The 21,024-nt window shown below is 32.3% G+C and overlaps 1 protein-coding gene across 1 annotated transcript in view; it reads right to left on the reverse strand.

The window, feature by feature from the left end:
* The window catches only part of LOC118187761 (dual oxidase-like), a 280,493-nt gene that overhangs the window by 40,483 nt on the left and 218,986 nt on the right, over positions 1 to 21,024 (reverse strand). The window contains exons 7-12 of the mRNA XM_085822620.1: positions 15,632 to 15,692; positions 11,495 to 11,591; positions 10,345 to 10,514; positions 6,659 to 6,831; positions 3,808 to 3,986; positions 1,899 to 2,017 (exon numbers count right to left, since the gene is read on the reverse strand). Coding sequence (XP_085678746.1) covers positions 1,899 to 2,017; positions 3,808 to 3,986; positions 6,659 to 6,831; positions 10,345 to 10,514; positions 11,495 to 11,591; positions 15,632 to 15,692 — 799 coding nt within the window. The remainder of the gene's footprint in view (positions 1 to 1,898; positions 2,018 to 3,807; positions 3,987 to 6,658; positions 6,832 to 10,344; positions 10,515 to 11,494; positions 11,592 to 15,631; positions 15,693 to 21,024) is intronic.

A 21,024-nucleotide genomic window follows, 5' to 3' on the forward strand; every position in this document is an offset into this window, starting at 1 on the left:
CTTCCCTCAGACATAAACCTTGGAGAGGCTGAATCTTTTAAGGAATGAAACACCCCGCCCACGTGTCAAAGGCTTATATCTCCAGGAAAGTGCAAAGAATTTATGAGAGTGAGTCAATTTTTCGTTCCTGAAAAACTGAAAGTGATGCTCTGATCATGCACGCGCACGCTAGTGATTTCCTACTGCAGACTTTTTAAATAATGTAATTCAACGCAAGGATCACTACTGTCCTTGTACAGAGGAGTCTTACATTTATTCTCTCGAATCGTATTCAGGGAAAATTCCGCTTGATGGCTAGAATTATATTGACAGCGTATATAATTCTAGCCATCAAGCGGTTGCCATCAGTCTTGCTCTTCACTCTTAATTTCCAAAGCTACATTTTCCATTAAAATTTTCTTCCATAGTCAAATACTCTTTTTAGAATTCACTATTCTTCTTAGAGACGCTTTAACGGTTGTTTCTTTTTTCATTTATGTGCTGCAAAAAAAGAGTAATTTTTGTATTTATCATCTCTTTAAATAGGACATTGTATGTTTAAGGAGGGCTTAAATGGAGATTTGTTGCACTACTTCTTACCTTCTGACAGGAATTGTAATTACAACCGGAGCGCCAAATTAGCCGAAGCCCGATAATTTATTTTTTTATTTAATTATTTGTAATTAATTTAATAATTTATTAAATTTATATTTATCTCTTTACATTTCTTTTTAATTTGGTTGAATTATTTAGTTATTTTAATTTTTAATTGTTGCCACCAAATGTTAGAGATCTGTATTATATTTAATGAAATTAAGTAATGAAGAATCTGCACAAATAAATGTACGTTTCTCGCACTTTGATAAAACAATGGTGACTAGAGCCAATTTTATCAGTTTTAAATTTTGAATAACGTACGTCTCCACCCGAATATGGGCAGCCGGAAGCCCAGATTTGGAATATGTTTTATCATATATTTCATATTTTGTGAAGCATTTATGAGCTTTTGATTAAAAAACTCAATGATTTCAAAGTGAGCAAAGGCAACACTGTACGGATTTTTTTTTTTTTTTTTAAATCTCCAACGCGCGAGATTGTGTATCGTAAATTCTAAAGATATGCTCTTTTAAATATTTTGTGATATTGCTGTTGAAACGAATTTCATGGTTTAAGTGGAAAGAACATGATATTTAATAGATAAAGATAACACACAAAACGTTAAAACACACCCTATTAATTTCGTTTTGGCATTTTGCGTCAATTCACTACAAGCGTTGTTTCACTTTCAAATTGTTGCCACCAAATATTATCGTCTTGTATTATATTTAAAAAATAAAATAATGAAGAATCTGCGTAAATGTATGTATGTTTCTCGCATTGTGATAAAATAACTGTATCTAGAGAGTGGACCTAGAGAACGGTTATTTTGAATAACGTAATTCTCCTTCGAGTATGGGCATCTGGAAGCTCAAATTTGAAATTTGGAATTTGTTTTATTATCGATTTCATATTTTGTAAAACTTAAAGAATTTTTGATTAACAAACTTAACGATTTCAAAGCGAAGAGTGGCAACACTGTACGAGAAAAAAAAAAATTATCTCCAGCGCGCGAGACTCTGTATCGGAAATTCTAAAGATATGTTCATTTTAAAATTATTTTGCAATATTGCTGTTGAACTGAATTTTATGGTTTGATTACGTAGAACATGATATTTAATAAATAAAGGTAGCACGCAAAACGTTAAAAAAACTCCCCTTTGAACGTAATTTAAAATCTGAAACCTTTCAGATTTTTTTTAATGTATTTTATTTCTTTACTTATTATTTCTTTTTTCTTTCCTGAGAGTTTTCCATAGGGCTCCGGCACTTCTAATTTTAGAAATTAAGCCCTGTGTATGGCAGAACAATAATTTACATACCTTCCTTCCATATGAAAACTGATTTCTGAATAGCGTCAGGATCTATGTCCGTTGTATTGACCAATATATCCCACAGTGTGATTTTCCTAATTTCTTCAATTTCTTCTTCTGTAAAAATACTGCATAGGAGGAGGAAAAGGAATCATCAGACAAAAGGGAGGTTTGTAAACAAAGTAAAGAAACAAAAAAGGAGAATGCATTCTGAATTCTATTTTAACACCTAAAACAAATCACTGACGTGGAGCCTTACAGTGGACCATCAAAAAACTGCATCCCATCTCTCCCTTCATTTATTTATTTATTTATTTTAATAATGAAGATTGATTGTTTTATATTCGTACAATGTGTAAACTGAAAAAAAAAAAAAAAAAAAAAATCGAAATCAATTTTTGTTGAAGAAATACTGAACTTATGCAGTCATAATACTTAAAGAGGGGGAAAGAATCCTAAATTTTCTCAATTTCGAATTCTGAAAGGCCCTCGAGCCTTAATACATTGATAATAAACAAATAAAAATATAAAATATTTAATATCAAAATTAATGTAAAATGTTTTAAATAAAATCCAAAATCCGAAATCTGCTTTTAATTAAAAACAACTTTAAAAACGGTTTTCAAAATGCGTCTTTAGTTATTAAGCGGATGCAAATGAAATTTCATTTTAAATCGAAGCAAATGCAGAAAAAGGGGAACGGTTATTTCAAGAGTTAACATGTATAAAACACTGCTGCTGTTGAGACTTATTTCACTTGTCCTACAATAACATAGTCCAGGTTAACATAGTCTACAGAGTTAACATAGTCTACAGAACAAGTCCAGTAATTTTAACGTGGCAAGGAGTATCTCTGCTGTAGGCATGGACCTTATGAATTTTGTAGGTGGTAGTATGTCTTTAATCGACAGTCCAGACGGGAAAGTGGTTAGTGACTCTGACTGCTATAACGAAGGGCCAGGGTTCGATTCCATTAGAAGGTATGGATGTAAATTATCTGCTCTTTCTTAAGAGGAAACGGTGGTCCCCATATCAGGTGCCCCCATAATAAAGTGACCACCGCTTACCCCATAATAAAGTGACGGCCCTAGTAGTGCTCCTATAATGGCTGGTGTCCACTACTGAAAAAAAAAAAAAAAAAAAATGTCTTTAACCAGCAGCGTTCCAGTTTTGAGGGGCACAGATCCTAGGATCTCCCGGACCATTTTCCTATACCACCAAGCCCAAAAGTTTCGACTCGCCTCACACACTCTGTGCCGCACACTCGCCTCACACTCTGTGCGCAAACACACTGTATTCTTACAAATATCCAAGCCTTTTCCGGGCCCATCGATGCAACTGCCTACATCGCAACCACTATACCGACTAATGCGGTACAGATAAAACATCAAACATGAAACACTAAACATGAAACACTAAACATGAAATGCAAAATTCTCTGCTGAAAATTAAGAAAAAATCAAAAATGTTTTTATTCTAAAAGTCCATAACAGTGCTCTTGCATTACAATACACATTGTACATAGTATAATAATAGGTAGTGTTTGTATTTGATTTTTAAAGCAAGGAATTATTTTGAAAGAAATATCATGGTAGTCGTATTATGATATGATTGATAAGAATTCAGAGTTAATTCTTGAATTTTGGAAACAGGCTTCAAATACTAAATCCAAAATTAAATCTTCATTATTAACAATAAATTTATACTTCTTTTTATTTTTTTCGCAACTGTTTTATGAAATCTTTTACATTTGCTGAGTAAACGAGTTCAAAGAACATAGTCATCTGCACAAACTTCAGTACCATACTCGAATCACATATATCGGTATGAATCATATCACACTGATAAATTAAATTCTCCTTTATTTAATAAAAAATAGCATATAGAAACTTATTAAATTAACAACATGCTTTCTTACCCGTTTTGTGGATTTTCAAACCAAAACCTATCAGCGTCTCGAATCCTTTCGAATTGTTGCCGAATGATTTTCCTGAAAAGTTCGCCCGGACGACCTTGTACGTCTGTTTCGAGCATACCTCCGATGTAAAGGTCGACATTATCCAAGTTTCCGTACAGATCGCTCATTAGCTGGAACAGCTAGGAAAAAAAAAGAGGCCATTTTTAATAACGATTTGCTTGAATTATTGTAAGGTCTCACTCCTCTTTAATGACTCAAGTAATCAGAACTATAGGAATATCAATTAGTATTCAGCGCAAGAACAGTTTCCTTGTCTCCACTTATGAAGCTCGATAGGATGCAGCTGAGAATCATGGCCATTAAACGAATCATGCTTTAGGTTGCGAGACGTAACACACTTATCATGCAAAATGGTCTCTGAAAACGCAAAAGAAGAAATCTAAATGATTCTCCGAGGAAATTTGACTTCAATTCTCGGTTGCTGAGAACACGTTATCCTAATGGGATTCTCCAAACCGGAATTTTAAAGTTTTATATCATTATTTTAGAGATAAAAATCTAACACATGTTTTGATGAAAAAATTAGGCAAAATTCTAATTTTTAAGTAGAGTTAGCTTTAGAGATAATTCTATCGAATTCGAGGGAGACAAGAAACGACGTTTAGTCTCTTCAAGAACCAAAAGTAATTTCATTTTACTACTGTAAATTTTATAATTACAAGCATTTATATTCCAGTATGTCTTTAATCAACCAGATAATTTAAATTTTGGTAATGCGAAATCGCTCCCGCCTTTTTTTGGTACTTGGAGAATCAATCGCAGTAATTATGCCTTTTAAAAGAAAGTTAGGCAACGAAACTTAAAGCACAATCAGTAATTTAATAGGTAAATTAAGTTTACGCAACTCAAATCAAAGTAATGATAATAATAATAACAAAGATTTTGACTGCAACTTTCTAACTAAAATTTATTTCAAATGCTAAATAACGCATCTAATTAGAGGTACAGAATGTAACTTAAAATTTACCAGCAATGACTACGATGCTGTTATTGAAATATTGCAATGTCGATTCATGCGTAGTGACCACGATACTAATGTTGAGATTCTAATTTGTTCTCTTCTACTGAAATTCAAATTATTAGGCTTATTTCTCTAACGTGTCAGTGGGATGCGTTTGCAAAAGCTCAATACATACTATAAAGCGAAGCAATCCCCAAACTTGTCTTGTTCAGCTTTGGCTGGGAATTTCGTTTTGATACTGTGAAGTTTCGCAAAGAGAATTATAAGGTAACACTTGACCCGGAAGTATATATAAATGCCACAAAAGCACACTGCACGTAACTTACTAACTAAAATTTTATTTAGTTAACGATTTAAATTTTTTCGAAATACCAGTCACGCAATCACTGCCTTTATTATGTGATTATATCTCTCCCAAGTGAAGTTCAAGGTCAGGAGTCTGATATACACGTGCCAGACTGGAAGACAAGGAAGTATTTGTGAACATTTTTGCTGGTTTTCGACGTATTGCATCCGAAAATGCAACTTATGAGCATACATTACGCATACCTTTATGATTTAGTTCCTTTTTCGTGATAAAGACAGGCTGTATTCTTTAATTTTTTATTTCATACAAAGCCGAGATTTATTTTTCCCCCTCAATTGGCAGAACAATTAACGACTGGTGACTGAAAACAACTTGAATGGAAACGTCTTTTGTTATATAACGCGAACCATTTCTTAAAACTTTCTAACAAGAAGTCTTCTAAAAGGATTAAATTTTCTTGAAACAGATCTTATTTTTGGTTTTGAAGCGAAAACGTAGATTTAGTGTTTTTAGAAATATAATAATCTTATGTACAGTACTAAATTTTTATACTCAACTAACATTTTCTGACTAAAAGCTGATGCTGATTTAGTACACACTTAAATCCAAGAACCTTTATAGTAAATTATATTCAGTGTTTAGAAATATTTGTATTGTAATTAACTTCATCACTGCCACTATCAACAGAAATTTTTGTTTCAGATTCGATAAAGAAACTGCTATTGATGATGGAAGTGATGAAGTTAATTTAGATATTTCTTGGCTAGTGCCCACAATTAAAAAAAGTTTCAAATTTAATTTCACTTTCACTATCAGTTGAGAATTCAACACCTAAAAATTCACCAAGTCAAGTTGTTGAAACCGCTGAACAATGTCAATTCGACTTAGATTCAAACTCTGAAGGCTACATAGGCACTTTTATAAATTTCCTTATGCGTAACGTGCATACCAGCTATTTTTCCTTGAAAAGTTCTTCATGAAAGCATTCTTGTCTTATGTACATAGCCTTAACGGCCTTTACCATAATCCAATAAATTCGAAACTAATAGATCAAAGAATTTTTCCCCTCTAGAAATTTACTATTCTTCCACTTTAGAGTTAGGTTAGCCAAACTGAAGTTCATCGTAACTAACAACTGCATCATATAACGATATTTTCTATTTTCCTGTTATGGACAAAAAAGAGTTTTATAGCATAAATTTAATCCATACTGAAACTTTATGAAACTAATAATCTTATAAGTTTGCATAAGTTTTCAAGTTCCTAATCTTGCTTGCATAAGTCTGCTGGGGAAAGCGCAGTTGTATGAATACATAATGTATGAGATCAAAGCTCTTATAACGATTTTTTCAACAAAGTGGGTAGTTTTTGATGAATTGGTTAATATGTGAACTAAAGACGCGCGTCTATTTTTGGAATTTTACCCCTGAACTGTATTTCGTACATATATTAGAAAATGTAAGAACTCATATAGTAGTAGAGCAAACAAGAGGAAACAAGTCCGTAAGTGACGTCATACATACTTCTGGCTTCCTCTGGAACAGTTCGGGATTAATTTGAGACCAGTTCCGTATTTCTGGTAGCTGGAAATACCTCCGTACTGTATTGTAATCGGGCAATCCGTTATCTCGCCCTCGCATGATATTCAGAGCAGCCAAATCTCGACGGGAGAATTCCATCGGACCGAATAATTTATCTGAAATATGAACACCAGCATTACTACAAATAAAGTTAAAAATACTGTAGAAATATAAGCAGATTACGATCGTTAAAAAATCAGTTTTAATAGCTTAGCACGTTTTTCAAGAAAAATTTAATTGAAGTCTAATACAAAATGCATAATCTGTCTTTATATGCTTAAGTTATGAAGCTTATCGTTTTAAATGAGCAGGAACATTATAATACTGACAAGGGGGAAAAAAGGAAAGCTTTTGTTCTTAAAATACTCAACCTTTTCTGTTACCATTCTTTGAACCGTTGCGTACCTTGTTTTACATATTATACCAATCTAAAATACCAAGACTTTAAGTACTAAGGTTTTTCTTCTAATAGCAGGAAAAATAATAAGAATAATCTACATCTCGAACTTGTGTTTATGGTTTTTAAATAATTCTGTTGCATAAAAACACGCGAATATCAAACACACGCAATATAATGAATTCCTTCTATCAAACATACGCAATATAATGAATTCCTATGTGTCATTCTCGATACTCTAAATGTTTTTAAATCTATAGAAGGACTTCTCTTTCTAGGCTTTTAATGGTTTCAATAAGAAGATTTAGCGTCCTGATAAAATAAAAGGTATGGCCACTTAAGGAAAATACAGTGGTACCTTGATATACATCCGTTCTGAAATACTACCAACTTAGCTCCCAACTTAGCATATGTCCGGTTTACATGCGAAAATTTGTATTTAGTGTAAACATTTGTCTAGAATACGATTCGAGTGCGATGAGTCCTTACATTTGTTTAACTGTTTCGAGACAATGCTCCGAACGTCCGCCCCCCGGGGTCGACGCAGGTAAAACCTATGATGAAGCTACTAGTTATGATCTGCAACTAGGTAGTCTCGGCCACGAAGGCATAAAATCAGTCTTCACATTACTAGCGCTGGCGATGGATCAGGCTCGGTCCTGAGCTGCGTGTCTGGATGCTTGCTTGGCGATCTTCGGTGTTTGGTTCCATTCAGTTCTCTCACTGTGGGAGTGTGAGTATCTGTGAATATTCACTTTTTATCTATGAATTTTGCGAATGGAATGGTAACTCGTGTCGCAAGGTGGCCTAGCATTCCAGATATATTGACAAGACGAGGTAGTCAACTGCGAAGACTGCGCCCATGGGGATTGCCTTTCGGGGGTTGTGCAGTATTCATATAAAGGGCGGAATGCCTAGGAAATGATTCCTCCCCGTGAGTTTTAATAATGTTACGAATGCCCTTGAATGTGAATATGCCTGTTGTATTTAGTAAACAATATTTAGTAAACAACTCGTGCTGTAGCCGTGAATTTTCAAGTGACGTTTTTTTTCACGTAATTTTTTTTGTTTTTTTGTTTTTTTGTTTTGTTAATTCATCAACAATGTGTTTTAATGAGAAGAGTTGAGCTACGAAGAAAATAGGTAGGATCACGATGATGGGGAAAAAAAAAAGAGATTGTTGAGAAGTATTAAGATGGCATGTCTATCCGGGGCTTAGCAATTTCATACTGTGTACCGAGTACCATGATGTCTATGATTGTGAAAAACAAAGGCGCTATTAAAGCAGTTAAAGCTGCGAAGAAGGCTGAAATCTATTTCAAAAGAAAAAAATTGCTTTTGATCTGTATAGCAGAAAAACATTTATGTACAGTATCACGTGTAGTGTTTCATTTATGCATAGGTGTATATTTCACGCACTAAATTTATATTTTAGTATTAAACAATGTTATAGTAGTAACAACTTAATTTTTATAAGAACGGACTTATTATTTTCCTTTATTTCTAATTAGGAAAAAAATGTTTGTTATAATTCGAAGGATCTGGAATGGATTAATGACGTATGCCAAGGTACCACTGTACTTATCGCAAGCCGTACACACAAGCGATTTAGTGAAATACATGTAAACTGCATCTTGAATAATTGAATCATCTGTTTTAAATTATCTTGTAAATCTCTATGCAGTGATAGATGATGATGGAATAATATCTCAGTAAGTTTATTTTTTCCTACTACTTGTCTTTGCTATTTTTGTATGTGATTTAAATATATGATTTTACGTCTATATTTCGGAAGGGTTAATTTCATTAATTTAAAGAAGCTAATCGAAACTGTTTAGTTTGAAAATGTTTTAGGCGTTAAACTGGAATCAGGCGAACCAAAGTCAGTTGGCAATTGCTTTTTAATTTTATAATTTTTATATTTCTTAAATTAAAAAAAAAATTTTTGAAGATTGTCATTTAATTTTTCCCCTTTAAAAATTGGTATTAACAAAAACTAGATGAATAAATTGATTTAATCACAGCGAAAATAAGAACTTCCAGGTTTCAGCATGACATGCTAACTATTCGCAAGAAACTATAAACACATTCATCGCGCTCCAGGATATTTTTAACTAAAAGAAAAGTTCTTAGCTAAGTGTTTCAAAAGTCACAAAAGGTCTGAAAGAATGAAACGATTTCCGAACTTCTTAAGAAAAGTGAAGCAGCTTCCATCTGCTGCACTTAAATTTCAATCATTCAAAAGGCACCTCTTCTCTTTCGAAAGAAATCAAAAATACGTTTTTTATAAGTACTTGTAAAAGGTAACGATTAAATCCAGCATTTATCAAAAAGACGTTTGCTGAAAAAAATATATCATGACACTCGAAATATCGGAAGTTTTACCCATAAGAACTATTTATATTCTCTTTAGTATAGAACGGATCCCGAGGACTCGGATCTTAAGTAAACCTGCTGAATGAAAGACCAGAGAATAAAGCACACTTCCCTTTCTGGTGACTTAAGAGAAAAAATGAAAACAACCGTGCATATTTTGTGCTATGGGTTATAGCTCAATATAGTTCGAGAAAAGAAAAGACATTCTTAAGTTTGTTAGTATGATCATTCTTATGATGCAGCTGTATGAAGCTAGCAATATGAATGATAACAATCATTTCAAAAGTCGTATACAAGGAAATATGAAACTACTAAAAAACGTATTATATCTAAATTAAAAAGAAGAGTTAAAAACAAAATAAATATTCGTATGCATGATCAGTTTATAAATATTTATAAATGATCGATATTAAGTTAAATGACTGATAATGTGAATGACCAGTTTCATGACGATTGTCATCGATAACTTTCCTTGCGAGCACATAAACCAGTAGATAGCAATTTAGCTATCTACTGGTTAAATCTTAAACGTTTAAAAAAATTGTCCCATATAAATTACTGATAGGATTTTCTTCGCTTCATGTCATTTTGGCACATAAAATCCCTCTTTTCCAAACCACCACACACATGAATGCTATACTTTCATAAAGCGAGGGAAAACGTGATGACTTTTTTGGAAATTATTAATTACGTAATAAAGATTATTTTGAAATATTTCACTGTGTTAAAAACCAACGGCTCCCGTGGAATTGAAAAAGGCTTAATATAATGAAAAATTAAAATGATATTTTGTGAATGACGCAGGAAAAGAGTTTTGAATGATAAAATGTTTACATTATAGATCGAATAATCTTACCTCTCACATCCGAACAAAGGACATTATCTTCCCTCTCTGCAATCTGGGAAGACATACCCATCAAAAGCTCTTCAATGCCGGGCTCGATCTCCTCTGAATCCCACCAAGAAGAGCACAAGCGAATTGCTGGATATCCAGTAACAGTTTTGCGGAATTCACATTGGGCATTCCTGAATGAAGAACCAATGATTTTAAGTGTCTTGTATTTATATTGTATAAACTAATATAGGAGGAACATGAATCAATAAGTTCAATATTTATTACAGAAGTTTAAATTAGACTTTGATTCTAATACTATTACTTAGATTTAGAAAGACACCTAACTGTGAAAAGCTATGCTTCCAGGAAGTCTTCACACTTGATCATCATACGGAGCTGCTATGAGTTTAAACACTTTTTGTGTTTCATTCATTCTCATGGAAAGATAGGCTATTATTTTAGAAAAATTATACCACTTTAATATATATTTTTAGTAAACAGAAGTAATTTGATTGCATTTGCAGAAATAATATGAGATGTTCGGAAGAGGATGTTATATGATGGCTACCAAACTGATAGATTTCCTTAATGTTTAATATTAGCTAAATACATTTAATGAAAATTGACTTCGCGGTTGAGTACAGCCAATGTTTTTGCTAGATGCGTTGTAGAATTGGATTACTCGGTTAAAGCACATCATATTTGTCTACGAGGAGCTATATCTTCGCGGGGAGATTCCTAAGTCAGAAGTTGCCAAACTTAGGAGGACTTTTGAGTCATTACTCTATCTACTACCAGTTTGCGATAACTAAAATGGATGCAAACATTTTCTATGTGTGTGGAGCATTAAAAAGTTTGTGAACCACAATTTAAAAAAAAATGGTTCTCATATTTGTGTTCATATGAAAAAAAAATTGACTCTCATAAAACTAACCCACTCAGTTGCCAAGAATAGACTTGGAGAGAACTGCCAATGCTACACAAATGCAGGATTGTTCACTGTGACACAAACACACATTTATTGTATCACAATTCTGTAGATCAGTTGTGATACATTAATGCATATTTGTGTGTGATATATGATATTTAAAAACTTATTTCTGCACAATATTTTATTTTTGAATATAAGATCATTCAAAAACATTTTGAATATTTCTGAAATGATCTTTACCTTCTATAAAGACCAGGAGGAATCATAGTATGTCCGAAACGAAATGCAGCAGACTGAAAGACGTGGCAGACACCTGGATGGAGATCAGGTTGGTAACCTAGAAGAAAATTAGGTTTATTTTAAGCTACAAGATTAATTAAGATTTCTAATAATTTCGCAAGCACAATAAAAGCTTGCATTTTTTATGCAGTTTATTAGTAATGTAAAAGTAAGTGGCAATACAAATTCAATACTTGTGATATATGCAATACTGGATGAAAACAGGTTTGATTTTTTTTTGGGGGGGAGCATTCTTGATACTGTTTTCTAGCATCGTACCAGATAAAAAGCATTCTCAAATTAATTTTCAAAGCATTTTTAATTTTTATCAGCATTAAGTTTATCACGTGCGCTGAGCTTCCGTAATCTGAAGTTGAATTTGAAAAATGATGGCATACTTGTGGAAATACTTCTCTTGTTTCTTTCTTCATTGAGTGAGTATTAAAATAGTTGTCAATGAATGACCCAATAATCAGGTCTGTATCCAGGCATATAAAAGCAGATTTCAAAGCCACATAAATTCTTCTTTAACTTCTCGTAGTCTTGTTCTACGCTCATGGAAACTAGCAATGTAGGCATTGGGGGGTACCTACAGAATAATGTGCCTAGGGCTTCACAATTTTCTCAAACCTTTCTACTTGAATAGCTGTTAAATTCACAAAACACATAAGGAATTTTAAAACAGACTACTACCTGGAAATTAACTACTAGCATTTTTAAGGCTTAGCTTTGGTAAGTGATCTCGATGCATATGAATCTTCTGCGTTCTGCCATAATATTAAACAGAATTTTTGCGTTTTATCGTTCAGTACGTCTTCGCGAATATTGCTCCATTTTTATTGCTTATATTTATATTATTTTTTTGTTCTTTCAGTAGGAATTTTCCATAAGATTTTTCTTAGCCTACTCTTTGGTATCTTTGCCGCAGTTAACATTTTATAACATAATTATTGATGCTTTCATAATTTTTAACAGTTCTTATGCATGAATTTAAACCTTAAATAGCAAGAATATGGTTGCCTTCGGCTTTGTTTTGGCAACCCTATGTTTTGAAACTTAGGAACACATCAGTGGTCATTATAGCACTGTTATATGAATCTTTGTGTGCCTGAAAATACGAAAATTTAGCTTCCTGACATACAAGATACGCAATAGCACTTTATAGAGTAATTTTTAAAGTATTTCACACAACGCAAATGTTATTCAAAGAAGTTAGAAATCATTAAAATTTAGTACTTATAACACTACTTGAAACGAACACATGAAACTTTAACTATCGTAACTTTACTATGTTTTTTCGCAAATTTATGAAATGTTTGCTCGTTCAAATCAGTCACCTAAATGAAATAACAAGAGTGACTATTAAATAGAGATTATCTAGAACATATTTTCTGGCCGGAATTTCAACGTAGGGCCTTCCTATTCATAAGCAGATGCTCTTACATTCCAATAGAGAACAGGATTTATGAACGGAATGGAAAGATTTTAAAGATTCTGATTTATCATATCAGGACACTGGTCTATCAGATTCAAGGACTATTGCCGAAACTCTGAGCCACTGGTAACATTTTCTAGTATCCCTTTTATGCAATTTAATTATCATCTTAAATGGATGTCTTGAGTTGGATATCAACCAGAAATTTATCACTGCTTTCTGTAGAGAAAGAGCATACTATCATCCTTAATCTTTTATCTGATTGGCAAAGTTACAACCAACACTATGCTCGGGCAAAACTTTGAATCTGCGAATAAAACATTTTTAAAAATCAGTCATCCAAAATGGTTTTACAAGAGTGAGAGTGTAGGAAATATCTCTGACTCAGCAACAATACTTCAGGCTGTTCAGAAGTAAAGAAAAAAATTGAACAAGGCCTCTAAAATTTTGAGTTCCGAATACAGGGACTGATAAACACGTTCAACAAAACTAACATAAAAGCATGGATACAAACGAGATATTTTGATTTAGAAAGCATTTTCGTCTTTACTAATGCTTATTAATTGGATGATTTCTTTTTAAAAATTTATGTTTAACTCTGCAATGCTTGAAGAATAATCTTAAGAAAGAAAGACTTTTTTTTGTAAATATGCAGTTAAAAAATGAATTTCTAACCACCATTTTCAGGCGCATCATAGTGGGCCCACCAGCGGCCGAGCGGTAAAGTCGCTGAACACTGGTAGTTCGGTCTGAAGCTCGAATCCCGCGAACGGGCTGGCTGCATGGGCGTTTTCGTGGTTTTCCCCATGTGTAACGTGTATACGAGCCAGTTTCCCTTAGAAAGTCCTCCACGAAGGCATCCCTCCCCTTAGGCAAATAGCCCTTGTGTGCTTTGCCGTAATTAAATACACACACACAGGCGCATCATATAAAATATGCATGGAAACTTTTCAACAATCACTTACTTACCAATCTTTGTGTTTATGTAATAGAATTTTCTGAATAAATATGCTCCAGTCTCTTTTCTTTCCGCAAAGAATTTTATGCTTTCGAAATGCTGTAGTGAACCTAGTTTAAAATTCCGCAATTTTCCTAAACTATATTTTGCTAATAATGATAGCATTTAACACTGTATTTCTTTCTGATTTCGAGGAAAGTAGCAAACAAACAACATCAGAAATAAATTAAAGACTATACTTAGAGTAGAATAATACTGCGAAATTTGTTTAGAGAACGTAATAATGGCTATTTAATTGTTAATGAAATAGTTTTAAACAATCAACATTAGAAATAAAAAATTTCTAACGACGTCGTTTAGAAACAGAATTAATTTGGAAAATAATGCAAAAACGAATGAACAACAGCATTACTCAGCCTGAGAAATATTTGTTATCCAGTTTAATAGCAAAACATCCTGTTAGACAGCTGGAGAAGCTTGATTATTTTTTACGCAGTGTTGAAAACTTTTAAGAAAATTAAAATGAACTAGAAATTAAGAAATAGGTTTTTAAGACAACCATAGATTATCAAAGCCGCAGGAAAGACACAGGATGTAGACTCTTCATTCGTTTGTGCATCTGACGTATATTTTCATTTAATCAAAGGTAGCCACCTTTTATACGCGTTTATTTCGTGCATTGTGTTACAAATCTTGTAATTCTGAATTGATCATTTTTTTTTAAAATTTTGATTGAAAGATAGCTCATTTAGAGCTTGAGATATGGGTAGAAACCCTCCATATGAGTTTAGCGACTATACGGATATTTGGTAATTTTTGGCCAACTTGAAGACATTCTGGAAGTTTTTTGAAAACTTCATTTTTGATGTAACAATGATTGTTCTTAAAGCTTCCAGAATTGCTTAGGCAACCCTATATATAATATACTATATATATATACCGATTAACCCTCTGAACGGCCAGGGTTTTCGCTAAGAAAGCACAAATTTCCCAAAACTACTATGAGAACAAATTATTTTTTTTTATTTTAAAGTAAAAGCTCTGCTGGTTTTTCATACCTGTATTTGTTTTCTTTTGATATATCGCCTTAATTTCTTTGACATATTTTAATATACACGTATATATACGTTCTTACGGATATCACAAAAAATATTCTAGGCCGTATATATATACGGCCTAGAATATTTTTTGTATATATATAAAATTGTAAAATATTCTGGCCAATATTTACAATAACATAATTATTGATTATGTTAATATTATAATAATAATATTTACAAATATTTACAATATATAATAATAATATTTACAAATATTTACAATATATAATATTGTAAAATATTCTAGGCCTAGAATATTTTGGCCTAGAATATTTACGGACTTGCCGCTTAGAAGGTTTTAATAATCATGTGACAGTATTGAACTCCTACTAGATGCTTACTAGTTTAGACTTAGAGGGTCGTTTTGGTGATCTGTAATATACTTTGTGCGCTAAGGAGAATTTGCGTTATTTATCACTGTTTATCTTGCTGTATTAGCTATTATTTATTTCAATAATGTGTCAATTTCTTCCTGTTCATTTGGTACATTCATTTGGTTCATTTGTTAATAAGTTCTCTACAAATTTGTAGGATGCCAAAACTTTTTTTAAAACTTTTGTTTTATATTTTAGATGTAAAGGAAAAGAAGCTTTAAAATATCTTACCTTGATAGGGCGTTATTTCTTCCATTAAAAGAATCGGCAAATATTCGTATAAAATGATATTCTGAAAAAGAAAAAGATAAAATTCAATAATCCAGATTTTAACAGAATTTAGATCTTTTTTTGGGGGGGGGGAGGTGGAAGGAGAAGAAAAGAAAAGAATGTATACGGGAAACTGTTACACATTTTAGCAAATAAATAACATTTGCTGTTTTCAACATGAATACACTAAGTTAAACTGCTTTTTAACAAAACAATCGTCTTTAGTCTTTTGTTTCTTGACTGAAATTTTCCTCAGCCGAAACAAGAGATTTTCACGGCATGAAATTCCTTCCAATTTGCTTTGCCCATATAAACCCGATTTAACTTGGCTTTAAATGGCTCCGTGAAATTTAGCACAATAACATGTTTACTTTTATATTCTTCGATACTCTTACTAGATTCAGATTGAACACTAATTACGAAATTCCTAAAAACTAGCATGAATAAACTGAATTAAGATCTCTTGATGACACCCTAAATAAAATCTATATTACTTACAAAAAATGCCTATTAGAGATTTTATGTGAATGAGGGCACTTCTCAAAAACTGAAGGGGGATGAGTGATTGTTTCTTTTTTAATTATTATTATAAATTATAGTGACTAAGTTAAGTGAGATATTTATTTAAATTCGAGATGGACTCGTTTTTATAAGAACCAAAACACTTTCAATATTCACACGCGCCACAATGTCATTTTTTCATATAAAATGTCTGATGTTCCCCATAGAAAATGTAAGATTAAAGAGCTAAATGGGGTTTCTCGTTATTAAAGTGTTAAGATAAAGTATTACTACCAGTTGAAGATAATAACTGATATATGCGAATCATTAACTATATAAAGAATTATTTCCTTCTTTGAAATAAAATATGCTGCATTATTCTTAAAAATAGGCCAAAATGTAAATAATGAAATAATAGATAGTTTTATTATATCATTGAGAGCAGAATATCCATTTTTCGTCCTCGCAACAATCATATACATTCGTGTAATATTTGGTATAAATTAAATTCTATATAAATAACTCATTTATTTTCTATTTATCGCACTCATAATTTATTTCTTTGAACTGCGTTTTTACGCATTAAACGTTTGTGAATCACGCTCCTGGCGTCACATTTCTTGCATGGAACTTTTGAAAAAAGCTTTGTGTTAATTATTTGTGAACTTGCTTCTGTGCGAAGAATAAATCTGGCTACGCAATTATGCAGTAACTCTACCCAAGTGGCTTTCAGCTTGACGTCTGTGTTAGCCTAATTTTCGAATGCTATTTCTTTGTTAGTTGCATTAAATTATTTTTGTTAGTTTTCGTCTGCTTATTCTTGCTGGTTTTCAGGGATTTCAGAGTTAATTATGGGATTATCACATCCAGCGATGCGTGATCGTAGAAGAAACTTCTCCGAAAATAGTGTTCTTCTACCATTGGAAGATCCTAACAGAAACAGCCTTGCTGCAACCGATGTCTCGGCTATGTTTGCGGGACATTTTACGACTGAGATGAAAGTGTTTTGCTTGCAGATCTGTCCCGCCTAGGTATTCCCAAAAGAACAGGATTTCTGTATCAAGTCAGCCAATCAGATGTCCCAAAAGCGGAGATTCCTGAAAATGCGTCTTGCGACGCGCTGTCAAGGATAGCTTTCAGGTCTAATAACGGTTTTAGGTTTCAGGGTTCAATCAACACAGAACAGGAGGAAGACCATAAAAATGAATAAGAGAATATGGCGAGCTTCAAAAGACTGACAAAACTTTACAAAATATTAAAGGGTCCTTTTTATGTGCGAAGCGCATTTTGTAAACATTTCAGGCTTCTAGAAGTTGTGTTTTTATTTGAGACAAATCCAGTTGAAATGCAAAGAACAATGCACAACTTTTTTTGTATACAAGTAGTTCCTTTTTATTACAGTGTATTCATATTAAATGTAATAAACAATATATTTTTTAAATGCTACTTATTTATAAACTGTAGCAGTTTCCCATTTCAATAATTTTTCCTTGCATTCATCGATTTTTCGTTCCCTTCCATTTATTGAAAAACTTTCTATCGTTGTTCTACTGTACATCAAACCAGTAGACGGCCATATATACCAGATTTACAGCATGCCATCTTATTTGTTGAATTAACTGCCATTACTCACTAATAAAAAATACAAACCCAGGGAAAATCATGCATTTCAAATATATTTATAGATGATTTATAGAAAATGAAAGGTCGCTTCTTTTTCATATTTTGAACCTGTTTCCCGACCTTAAAAAACGTTGATGGGCTGTCGTGATTTCTCTGAACGAAAGCAATTCAGTTGGTTTCACATTTCATTTAGAAGTTCGGTCATGAAGAATCATTATTATTTTATTTATTTATTTATTCCCTTCGCAGCCGTTTAATTCATTTTTTTTTCTCGTTTTGTAACCAAAACGTCATTCTTTTTACAACCGAAGCCACCTTACAGGTTAAAGACATTTTGAAGTGGGCACTTTTCAAGGCTACAACACGCGGTGGTTTTTCCTCTTCTAAATGTCCATTGAGGGAGAGGGAACACAAAGCCACAGATAAAAAAAAAGTAGAGGAGAAGAAGAAAGCAGTAACAATAAAACTTTTTTTCCAACAGAAATACTTAAGTGTATTTTTTCCAGAGCAAAATCAACAACAATCAAGGATGAATGCTGAAGAGCTCTTGCAGACTCGTGAATGATATTCTAGATAATTCCACTTGCGCATAAATTCTAGGATTAATCCTTCGGTGTCACAATATAATTCAATATAAACAAAAGCTAGCTTAATAGCATATAGTATTTTAATTAAAATGATATTTATAATTGAACTTCTGGAAACAATAATTCAGTTAAATGATTGCCAGTTAGCTTAGATACAGGAACACGTGCACATATTTTATTCAGCTCCTATAAATTATATCCAGTAATATGTTTTTACTTGACACGAGAAAAACATAAAAAGAAAATTGATACAGAAATGAAAGGTGGTTTTTATAATGCCAGTGAGTTAGTTTTTTTTTAATTCAAATGCTGGAGATCAAAGCACTCAGGGCTGTAACTGAAAGCAAAAGTTGAACTTTTCTATATATAATTTTTCTGTATTTTGACCAAGAATAAGGGTATTTTGTTCTTGAATAATTCACCTCAATATTCCAAATCACGGTGAAAAATTCAGAGCAAAGAGTAGACACTAATAAAATATCTTAATCTGTGTAATTTAGTTTTCCATTTGCTACGAAATCCTTTATCAATAAAACAAAACTTGCATTTTGATATAATAATGTACACGATAATATCTTTTGATATATTTGATGTCATTTTTACCTCAAAGGAGCGTTAACCAGAAGGGTTATTAGTCTCGAAACGGCATTTTGCGTCGGTTCACAATAAACGGCATATAACTGTTGAAACTGTTTCCACCAAATATTATCGCCCTGTATTATATTTAAAGAAATTAAATAGTGAAGAATCTGCATAAATTTGTGTATGCTTCTCGCATTGTGAAAAAATGACAGTACCTAGAGCCATCAAATTTTGAATAACGTAATCTTCCACAAGAACATGGGCAATTGGAAGCCCATATTTTGAATTTCGAATTTGCTTTATCATCTATTTCAGATTTTGTACAACTTAAAACAAATTTTTGAATAACAAACTCAACGATTTCAAAGCGAGCAATTTCAATACTGTATGGGAACCTGTAGCGGGCGGAACTGTCTATCAGAAATTATAAATATATGCTGTTTATCATTTTTTTATACTGCTGTTGAATTGAATTTTATGTGGTTTAAGCGAGACGACTATGATATTTAATAAATAAAAGTAACACACAAAACGTTAAGTTTCAGATTACGCCCCCTGGGTGTAATATAAGATCTAATTAGCTTTCCGATTTTTTTTTTTTTTTTTTTTTTTTTTAAAGCCCAAAGGGTTGTTAGTCTCAAAGCAGTATTTTGCGTCGTTTCACTGTCCGCGTTGATTCACTTTTCAAACTCTTGCCACCAAATATTTTTCGTATATTATATTTAAAGAAACTAAATAATGATGAATCTACATGAATGCATGAATATAATATCTCAAAAAAAAAAATGATGGTACTTAGAGCCATCAAAAACGTAGTCCTCCAAACGAACATGGGCACTTGGAAGCCCGAATTCTGAATTTCGAATTAGTTTTATTATCTAATTAAAATTTTATAAAACATTAACGAATTTTTGATTAACAAACTCAGATTTCAGAGCGAGCAATAGCAATAGTGTAAGGAAAAAAAAAAAAAAAAAAAAATTCTATCTTCAGAGGGCGAGACTGTGAATCGGAAATTCTAAAGATATGCTGTTTTGCTGTTTTTAAATATTTTGTGATATTTGTATTGAATTCAATTTTATGTGGGTGAAGTGCGAAGAGCATTAAAAAAAGGTAAAAAAATATATAATATTAATACCATATAATACCATAAATAAAGGTAACAAACCAAACTTTAAAAAAACACCCCTTTTAGGCGTAATATAAAATCTGAAAGTTTTCAGATTTTTATTTATTTATTTATTTATTTATTTATTTGGCTGATTTAATTTTACATAGTAGGTGTAAAATATTCCGGCAGCTAATATCGAAATGAACCTTGGTACTCACAAATATTCGAATTAACTCGTTATTTCGAACATTAAATCACTTAGTTATAACTAAAAACCTATAACAGTTTTTTTTTTTTAACTTGCTCAAATGTTACAATGAAACTGTCCAAATTGATTTTACAGTTCGACACCTTTTGATTAGAATGTTTTTAGGAATTTCTCAGATGATTTTACTCTCTGTTTTCCAAGTACGAAACGCCACTGGAATAGAAATATGGACATTCTTTCTCAAACCGGTCTTCCTGTAGATCTCATAAGATCCTTGCAGAGATAAGAATTACTTGAATATTGATTACATTTCTGACCTTACAAAAACATTTCTTGATCATGTGTCACTAACAAAATTCATAGCAGTTAAGTCTTACATTAAGCCTTAAGTTATATTAAGTCCTTTCCTTAGATAGATAACCCTCGAGTGCTTTGCCATAATTAAATAAACGAATTTATTTGTCCGGAAAGGAACCTCTAACAGTAGAATATTCTATCTACTAATTCACTGGTAAGCACATGGCAGAAGATTTGAAAACATCTTACTATTCCAATTACATAACTCAGAATATTCTCAAAACCTTTATTCACAGAACGTATTTTGAAGCGGGATACTGCGTTTATGTGCTAGATTATAATCCTCAGTCTGAGATATCTGGTCACATTATCTTGACTGTATATACTTCTTCATGAGTTTTTAACATTCGTTAATGATAAGCTGTTCATTTTCGTTTTATTAATG

This window comes from Stegodyphus dumicola, chromosome 8 (assembly GCF_044657685.1).
Source record: "Stegodyphus dumicola isolate Sdum_Otavi_A_Nest chromosome 8, ASM4465768v1".
NCBI classification, from domain to species: Eukaryota; Metazoa; Arthropoda; class Arachnida; order Araneae; family Eresidae; genus Stegodyphus; species Stegodyphus dumicola.